The 9740-nt window shown below is 41.8% G+C and overlaps 1 protein-coding gene across 1 annotated transcript in view; it reads right to left on the bottom strand.

Moving 5' to 3' along the window:
• The window catches only part of Cds1 (CDP-diacylglycerol synthase (phosphatidate cytidylyltransferase) 1), a 63038-nt gene that overhangs the window by 35289 nt on the left and 18009 nt on the right, over positions 1-9740 (bottom strand). Inside the window, exon 3 of the mRNA XM_013020111.1 lies at positions 2544-2640. Within this exon, the coding sequence (XP_012875565.1) occupies positions 2544-2640 (97 nt within the window). The remainder of the gene's footprint in view (positions 1-2543; positions 2641-9740) is intronic.

Here is a 9740-nt window from a genome sequence, read left to right as displayed (position 1 = left end):
CTGGGCGCTGTCCCTCAGCTCTTCAGCTCAAGGCTAGTGCTCTACCACTTGAGCCACAGCGCCACTTCCGGCTTTTTTCTTTTTGCTTATGTGGTGATAAGGAATCAAACCCAGGGACTCATGCATGCAAGGCAAGCACTCTACCACTGAGCCACATTCCCAGCCCCTAAATGCTATATTTTATATGGCATTTGTACATGTGTTTGTATATGAAGGTATGTGTAATAACAATTCAAATCTACTTTAGTTAGATATTTAACATTTTTATTTTCTTCTCAAAGCTAACCTATTAAAACAAATAACTTGTAAAGAAAAAAGAAACTATTTCCTTTCATAGTACGAAAAATAAAAATAGATTGCACATACTTTAGACAGGTTTATTATTCTATTTTCAAAAATCATAATCGAAGCATACAAAAGTAACTTCAAAATGTCTTAAATTTTCTTTAAGCTTCTTTATTCACAGACTCTTGCCCTCATTACTGCACTCAATAATAGAGTGTAGAAAAACACAACCTGTTCCCAGGGGAGCTCACCAAACAGCCAAAATCAATATACCAAAGAGACTGGGCTTGGGCAGGGTCCTAGATCAAGGTTTTTCTTGTACTAGAGGGAAGAAAAGCTCCCCAGGCACCTGGGAACAGAAGTATTTAGCTCCTTTGTGAGCTTCCATAGGACCACTTTTTTATCAACTCAAACCTTACAGCACTGCAATAGACTGTTGCTGATTTTAGCAACAACTTAAGTGTGTGTTAAATGCAGGAGGTTACATTTCATGAGGAAAACAGATTATAAAGACTAGTGGTTTATATGTGGAGATGTAACAATGAAGTCCTCCTCTGTGTAACTAATAAGAAAAAAGAACAGTAAGCATGACTTAATTGTTATATTAGGTGGACAAGGTAGCTGCCCGTTTGTGTCCGTTCTATACTTATTGCCATGTGGATGTCTGCAGCACTGCCCACTCTGCTCACAGGTCCCGCATACAGGGTGTAGGTGGGGCTGCATACAGTGTACAGATATCAACTTCCCCCCTTCCCGCACCCCCTGCCCTGCTCTAGTCTCCATTAGACTGTGGTTGACTTAGTAAGTTTTTCCCTCTGAACTAAACCACAAGATTCTCTTCTAATGGAGACCAAAGCAAATGATCAGGTCCTCACTCCTTTCTAAATAGACTCAAACTTAATGCCTCCAGAAACAAACCTCTATTTTTTTCCCCAGCCTCAAAGGCTCTGTGCTCAAGGAAAAACACTTATTTCTGAAGTATCCAGCCAGCTGGGCCTTTGCTCATAATATTCCCCCTCCAAGCACCTATGATCCTTGCATAACCCAAGACTGAGTCCCTGATGGTGCTGGGGCCTGCTCCTTCATGCCCGCCTCATCACACAGCACTGACAAGTATTCTAAGCACACTTGCCTCCTCAATGCCCAAGCTTCCAGACCCATAGGGTCACCTCCCTCCAGCAGGCTGGAAAGACTGACCCTGGAGCTGGGGGATCTGCCCTGCAGGCATGCTGGACACATGTCCGTGCCTGCTTACCACAAGGCTTTTACTCTGGTATCCTTTGCCCTGGCTTGCTTTCTGTCCTACCCTCTATCCATTTTTTTCCCTTTGTGAGAAAAAGTGCTTGAAGATGTCATCAATTAAAAGACCAGAATAGTGAGTGTGTGTACGCACGTGCGTGCACTTTTCATTACAATACTTTAAAGAAGTATAAAATTACTAAGAGGGTAAGAAAAGTAGCAGAGGTAGTGGTCTTTCTGAGAGCCACTTCATGTGGTTTCATGAGTTGACAGAATTTTTTTATTGTGACAAATTTCACTGCAAAACTTATTTTTAATAGTAATAATAATAAAAGGAAAACCATATCATGTTACCTATAAGCTTATTAGCTATAAACAAGATTGAGTGGGTGGGGGAGGAGAGGCCGGATGAGTAAATACATTTTAAGTGGTCAAGAACAGCCAGACAGCAATAAAATGGGTATATAACAAGAGGCCAAATTAACTGAAATGGGATTAAAAAAATACTACCAGTAAGAACAGGCAGGATGCTGTGGTTTACACTTGTAATGCCAGCCTTCCCTGTCTACCAGCATAGGCTTCTGTTTTGGAAGCCCTTAACGACTCCCTCAATCTTCCTTCTCAACATGTTTGTCGTAGGACTTATCCCTCCTACCTGCCACACTGCTCTGGCATCTGGCTGCTTGGCTGGCATAGTCATTTCACTGAGTTCCTTCAAGTCAGAGATCTAGGCATACCTCAGAGCTGTGTATGCATTTCTGCCATGTCTAGCATGCGCGTGCTGGCCTGGCCGTGGCCCTATCAGTCTATCACCAATACTTGGTCTCTGCCAAATGTACACATTGGCCATTTTGGAAATGGCCTCAATAATTTCATGAACTAGAAGATGCTTAAGGAACGAAACTAGCTCATACTGAGTCTTGGGTTCTCTTCTTTTTCTTCTTAATTACATGCTCAGATTACCTTAGTCCTAGCTAAATGTTTGAGAACAAAGCAAGAAGGAAATGCCCACCACTTACAAGAAGCATCAGCATAAAAGATCCCATGGAGATGATCAGGAAGAACAAGGAAATCATAGTTAGAGTCACAATTCCACGGATCCACCAGTTTTTCCACCTACAAAGAAAATGTTTTGAGAATTAGTATTTATTGTGATTTTAAGTTGTTGGGGGTTTTTTTGGTCTGGTTTCAGTGCTGACTTTTCAAACATAGGAATTTTTCCTCACTACTCTTCAAGAGTCCCCTGCGTCCCTCTGTATCACAACACAAACAGTAGGCATTCATTGAGAGCTAAACTAAACATGTAAATTATGTTAGCTGAAGACAGAAAGTAACTTTTGCTAAATGTGAGGGGGGGGGTGGATGATGAGGGAAGGGAGTCAGGCAGTGGCTCATGCACCAGGGAGGATGTGAAGGGGAAGAACAGCCCGGTGCCAAAGTCCTCAGGGTGGGGCTCGGCCCATTAGTGTGGTAGATAATAACAACAGATGATTTAAGAAGGTGACATAGATGGTACAACCTGTAAAGGAGAAGCAGTGACAAAAGATAATAGGGAACTGAAACTGGAGAGCATGGAGATGCCAATGAGGGCGTGAGGTTGCCCAGGTCTGGTTGCCAAGTGTAAGCTCAGATCATAGCAAGGACACTGCTTTCTTTAGGTGCTGCCTGGTCTTTCCTTGTCCCCAAGGTCACAGCATCTCCATAGGTGGAGAAAGCCAACTCCTGCTCTGGTGTAAGGCCTAAGGTACCCAACAGGACTCATTACCTGCTACCTGCCCCCCCAACTCACCCTAAACCAGGAACCTATGATTTAATTCCCAATATACCCTACAAATAACCCCGGTGTGCAAAACATCCAAAATGATCCTAATATGTGGCAAGAACCTCAACATCATCATATCTTTTTTTTTGGGGGGGGTCCGGTCATGGGGCCTGAACTCAGGGCCTGGGCACTGTCCCTCAGCACTTCAGTTCAAGGTTAGAGCTCTACCAGTTGAGCCACAGTGCCACTTCCGGATTTTTTTCTTTTTGCTTATGTGGTGCTGGGGAATCAAACCCAGGGCCTCATGCATGCAAGGCAAGCGCTCTACCACTGAGCCACCTTCTCAGCCCCCATCACATGATTTCTAAAGCCAGATGTGGTACTACACAGCTGTAGTCCCAGCTCCTTGGGGAGGGTAAAGCAAGGGGATTGCTTAAGCTCAGGAGTTTCAATCCAGTCTGGGCAACAGAGTAAGACCTTGTCTTAAAAAAACAAAAGTCAAAAGATGAAATGCAAAAATCAGGTTCTGAACATACCTTTATGGGGTGATTTCTAAATTACCAATTTTTCTCTAGGATTTTTATGATATTTATTTTTTTTCAATCCTGGGGCTTGAACTCAGGGCTTAAGTGCTGTCCTTGGGCTTTTTTGCTCAGGACTAGCCCTCTACCACTTAAGCTATAGCTCTACTTCTGGCTTTTTGGTAATTAATTAGAGATAAGAGTCTCACAGTTTTTCCTACCCAGCTGGCGTTGAACTGTGATCTCAGTCTCTTGAGTAACTAGGATTATAGGTGTGAGATACTAGTTCCCAGGTCATTTATTTTTACAAAAGATTTTCATTCAATTTAATCTAGTAACATATTTATTCATTCCCATTTTTAGAGCAGAAATATTAGCTGACTTCATTCGTATATAAAATACTAGCGACATTCCTTGCTTTCTGTTTCTTACATACATTGAAATACATGAATCTTAAGTGTATCATTCATTATCTTTTTTCAGTACTGGAACTGAACTCAGGGATTTAGACTCCTAGGCAGGCACCACTTGAGCCATAACTTTGCCTGGGCTAACCTCTAACTTGTGATTCTCCTGCCTCTCCTTCCAGATTCTCTTTAATAAGCCTGGAGCCTCATGCACACCACGCAAGCAACCTATTCACACCCTATTCCTCAGCCTCATAGTTAATATACTTGATTTCAAACATTCCTTCATCATGTCATTCCTGCACTTAAAGGATCTAAAAATAACAAATAACATTAAATCCATATACTTTTTTCTGGATTTCAAAGTTTTTCACAAAACACCGAAATTGAACTTATCCCACTTGATTTCCCTCTCTCTACTCTTTAACAAAATCTGCAGACTCAAACAGTTCTCATCAGAACATACACTTCGAAACTGAACTAAAGATGGGTGTAGAATCAAAACTGTGACAGCTGCACAGTTCTATTTAGCTTCAGAGACAGGTGCTTATGGATTAATGAATGGATTAGGAAACCAGGCTGAGTCAGAGCTAGTCAGAAGTAAAAAAAGGGCTTAAAGCTAGCCATTGATGACAATCCTGTCAGGTTCAGCTGAATCCTAGTAGTATCTCTAGTCCTCCTTTATGAATGAATCTGACAGGATTCTCAAGCCTAACTTCCAGAAAGAAGCACAGAAGTTTCAGAAATCAGTCCCTAGATAGGTGTTACCTTAAACTTGGCTTTGAACTTCAGAGAATGTCATTTGTAGACAATCAAGAGGTTTTTAAACAGGAAACTTGCTCTCTTTACATTATCCCAAATTTCATGGTAAACGAAACCTGCGTTCTCAGGAACATATTCTATCTGGCTGACTTTTATTACACAGACAATACCCCTCCCAGAAAAACTCTCCTCGCCCATCAAAAATCATATAGCTCAGTTCCTTCTTTTGGTGTAAACGGCTCTCCTCCAAATTTTCTGAGAATACAGAGTGCAAATTTGGGCATACAGAGGACTAACATTTTCTGCATTTTGTATAATGTAATACCTAATAAGGAGATGTGTTTTTGTACTTTTGATGTGTTTTTGCACTGGGCAGCCAGGTATCCCCCATGGCACTGAATGGGGTTGCTGTGTCATCCCACAGTAGAAACAAGAGCACAAGCCAGCGAGAACCGGCAGGCTCAATTTTATCAAAAGATTGCTCTTGTAACTTTCCTCCCCCATTACTGATGACATTAACGTACTCGCCAAGGCTCTGCTCTCATGACCTACCTGCTTTCTAATCAGGCCTCACCTCTCAGCACTGTTTCACTAGGGATGAAGCTCCACACACAGGAACTTGAGAAAACATTCAAACACGTAGCATCTTCCAAGGATGAAGCACTAAACTCAGGGTACAATATAGAGAAAGGGGAACACTGCTACTAAGATCCAGAGAACCATCTGGTTTGTAGTTCAAAAACCTTGATTTCCTTTCCCATGCTACAATTATCGCATTGGGAAGACCTTGATTTTACGTCTAAATCTTTATGCCCAAATGCCATCCCTAATTATTTTGATTATATAAATTTATTCTAATCCAACCTCCCCAAGACCGATGTGAGCTGCAAATGAGTTATTTTAAACACATAATTAAGCAGTGTCCTTAAAGGTAATCATCTCAGGGAGGAGATACACCACAGTAAACCACATGTTTTGCTTGTGTAAGATCCCAGGATCAATGCCCAGTATAGAAAAGGAAAGGAAAAAGGAAAAATTATCATCTTAAGTGTTTACATATTCACTGTAGTACCCAATCATGGTAGTACCCAATGTCTTCTTAACAAAAGCAATTTACTGCCCTAGAGGTACAAGAGCTCAGGCTGACCCACAGTTTGGTTCAGTCAAGAATGAGAACACAGCTAGGCACCAGTGGCTCATGCCTATAATCCTAGCGATGAGGATCGCGGTTCAAAGCCAGCCCAATAAACCACCAGAAAACCTGAAGTGGTGCTGTGGCTCAAGTGGCACAACACTTGCCTTGAACTGAAGAGCTCAGGGACAGTATCCAGGACCAGAGTTCAAGTCCCAGGACTGACCCCCCCCCAAAAAAAGAATGAGGACCCAGAGTCAGCTGTCAAGAGTAAACAGAGTTGCAGTGGCCATCTGACAGATAATAGGAGTCTAGAGAAAGGTCATCTACCAGCTTCTGGCAGAAGTGGACAAGGACTGTGCAAGGTCTCTAAGAGAAAGGAGATGGCATTATAAAATTCAAGGGTCCCAGTCAGGCTAAATGCAGGTACTTCAGGGGTTTCTCTAGCTTTGTTCTAGTGTCATTTGGGGCCAGATGGCCCTGTTGTGAGGCTGTCCTGAGGTACTCAACAGTGTTCCTAGTCTACCTAATAGCTGCCAGCAGCAGCTCCCCTGTGACCACCTAAAATGTCTCTACATACTACCAAACATCTGATGGAGAAGAACTTCCCTAGAGGCAGAGCTAAATCTGCCTAGCTAATGAATATTCCACAAATCTACCCACAGATCAGGGACTGGTTGGAGACAATTGGTCAACTACACGAAACCCTTTGAGACAGTCTATATTTCAACAGCATGTGTTCTTCTGGGGTATTGTATATTGGCCTTGACCAAGCCTAGGCACAAAACTTAAACAAGCAATCTCCTTCTTCAGAGTTGATCCTAAGGAAATACCTGTGGATTCAAAAACAAAAAGTTAAGATACAAAGAAAACTGTTTAATGGAGAGATGTTTTCCATCATGAATACTTACAAATAAAGTAACTAGCCTGGTCAAATAAACTGTGACTACAGTCGTAGCATTCAGCCATTAAAAATCTTCCCAAAGCCTGTTGTCAATGGCTCATGCCTGTAATCTTAACTCTTCACAGGACTGCAGTTCAAAGCCAGCCCAAGCAGGTAAGTCTGTAAGTCTCTTATCTCAAATTAACCAGCAAAATGCCAGAAGTGAAGCTGTGGTTCAAGTAGTAGAACAAAAAAGTTCAGGCCGTAAGTTCAGCCTCCAAGACTTGCACTAGTGCGTACATACACACACACACACACAAACACACACACACAATTTCCTGAAGTACATTTAAGGACATGAAAATGGGTCATTCTTCATGATAATGCCACAGGATGAAATCAAAATAGCAAGAACACGATCATATTTTTACAATAAACACATACATGCATAATGCACAGGAGAAAAGTCTCAAAGAATCAACACCAAAGTACTGCAATATTGATGTAGGAGGATTACAGGGGTTTTTACCCCCTCCTTGGTTATCAGATTGAAAAAGAGGCCAAAAATGTATAAATCACAATATTTGACACACTGATGCAATCTCTGTAGGAAAGTTTCTTGAGGAGATGAAAAGTGTTGCACTCTCCACTAATTGTTTTTGGAAAAAGAATTCTCTCATAAGCATTCTGGGTAAGAACACTGGCCTTAAAAGCCACCATGCCTGGGCTCAAGGCATAGCTCACTTACTTGCCATATGCCAAGGCCTAGGTCCTCATTCACTGGGCAACTGGGTTGCAAAAAGACTGTGAGAATAAATCAGCATATGCAAAGTGCTTGAAGGGAGTCTAGCACACTATATATGCTCAATAACTACTATCATCTATCATTTGCTATTGTTTTTGTCTACAGAGAAAACATTTACTAACTATAATCTTATGAATGACACATCAGAATCTGGCATTGTTATTACATAATATTGACAAAAATTCAGGTCTGAAACAAATCTAATGTGGTTTGAAAGCAAAGGTACATCTGTGAACTAGGTCATGGAAACAACTGGGAACTAAGAACTATTAAAATGATAACCATGCTTTCTATGATAGACATAAGATTTTCTTGATGGCCTTAAAAATATGAAAACTGTCCCTGAACCAATTTATATGAATACACATTTTCCAGATTTCAAACACACTATAGGCTCATAGTTCCTCTAGCCCTTTTTTCTAAGTAAACAGACTTCTCCCTCACCCTCCCCTTCTCTTTCTCCCTTCCCCCTCTCCTCTCTTTTTCTCCTGCCCTCCTTTCACCTGCGCCTCTTTTTTTTCCTCCACAGCAGGTCTTAGAAACTAGAATGTGTCTTCTCCTTGGCAGATCACAGAAACTAAAAATATATTCCAACTGCCTTTCTGTTTCAGAGCTGGCCATAAAGAAATATTCAGACTTGTCTGATAGTAGATTTGTATGATAGCAGGCCATAAGATCCTCCAACTCCACATCTAAAATATCATGACGGAAACTCCTTAGTACCATTAACATAATGGGCTAATAGGGGGCAAATGAAGAGGGTGGATGAGAATGAATATGATGGAAAAAAGTTGTTTATATGTATGAACCAGAACAACAAAACCCGCTGAAATTGTTTAAGAAAGAGAAGAGGAGGCCAGGGTAAAGTTGACCCAGATACATTGTATATACATGCAAAAATGTGGACACAATTGTCATGTATAAATGAAATTCCTGGAAGTGGCACTGTGGCTCAAGTGGTAGAGGCTTGCTTAGAGCTGAAGAGCTCAGGGACAGCGCCCAGGCCCAGAGTTCAGGCCCCACAAATGACAAAAATAAATAAATAAATAAATGAAATTCCCCTTTGTACAACTAATCTATGCCAATAAACATAAAGAGTCCCCAAAAAGGGCCCTGTGTCACCGCAGGGAAGAGCAGCTGGGAGGGATCTGTGGGTATCAATCAGACCCTTACTGTCCACTTCCCAGCTGCATGGCTGATTCTACTGCAGTCATTGCCTAGGCAATGAAGTCTTCTTAAAACTCAAAACCATGGGGTTTGGTGAGCTGGACAGAGAATGCATAGAGGCTTGCAGAAATATGAAGGAGAGCTCACCCCCATGGTGAGGTGGGAAGCATCCCAATTCTGTGCCTTTACTATCATTTAAAATACTCAATGCTAAACTACTAAATGTAAATGCTTCCTTGAGGTCTGAGAGTTCTGTGCTTACAACAATATCCTTTAAAATAAGAAGGGGCTGTGGAATCCCAAGTTGTGGCTGGTCAATGTGAAGTTCTGCAGGCCCAGGCTTCTGCCTAGTGTCTGCACTGGGGCCATGGTGCAGGGCTGAGCCCGACCCACGGGAATGTGCTGCTGTCTCCAGGTGGACAGTGTCAGGATGGATTTCGGTTACACACACCCACTGGGCCTGGTTGCAGAGCTGCCCGTGGGCTTGTGTGCAGAGTACACCCCCACACATTTGAGATGTCAGTGATCTATTATTGTGAATATGAAGTAGAAGAAACTGAGTTGAATGACTTTCCCCTGTACCTTGGTTAAACTGCAAAATAAGGAGAAAAAGTCCTCTTACATTTATTAAAAACAGTGGGTTTTAGCTGTATTTAGTAAATGTATTGTGAGTTTAGTTGTCCGCTGTGACAAATGAGAAGTAAGACTAAGGAAGTTGCAACTTAGCAATTTTTTTTTTTTGGTCAATTAACAAAGCAGCATCAAGGGGGGGGAGGG

This window comes from Dipodomys ordii, unplaced genomic scaffold, assembly GCF_000151885.1.
Source record: "Dipodomys ordii isolate 6190 unplaced genomic scaffold, Dord_2.0 Scaffold49, whole genome shotgun sequence".
NCBI classification, from domain to species: domain Eukaryota; kingdom Metazoa; phylum Chordata; class Mammalia; order Rodentia; family Heteromyidae; genus Dipodomys; species Dipodomys ordii.
Note: the sequence above shows the minus strand (reverse complement) of the source record. Positions and strands in the feature narration are given on the sequence as shown.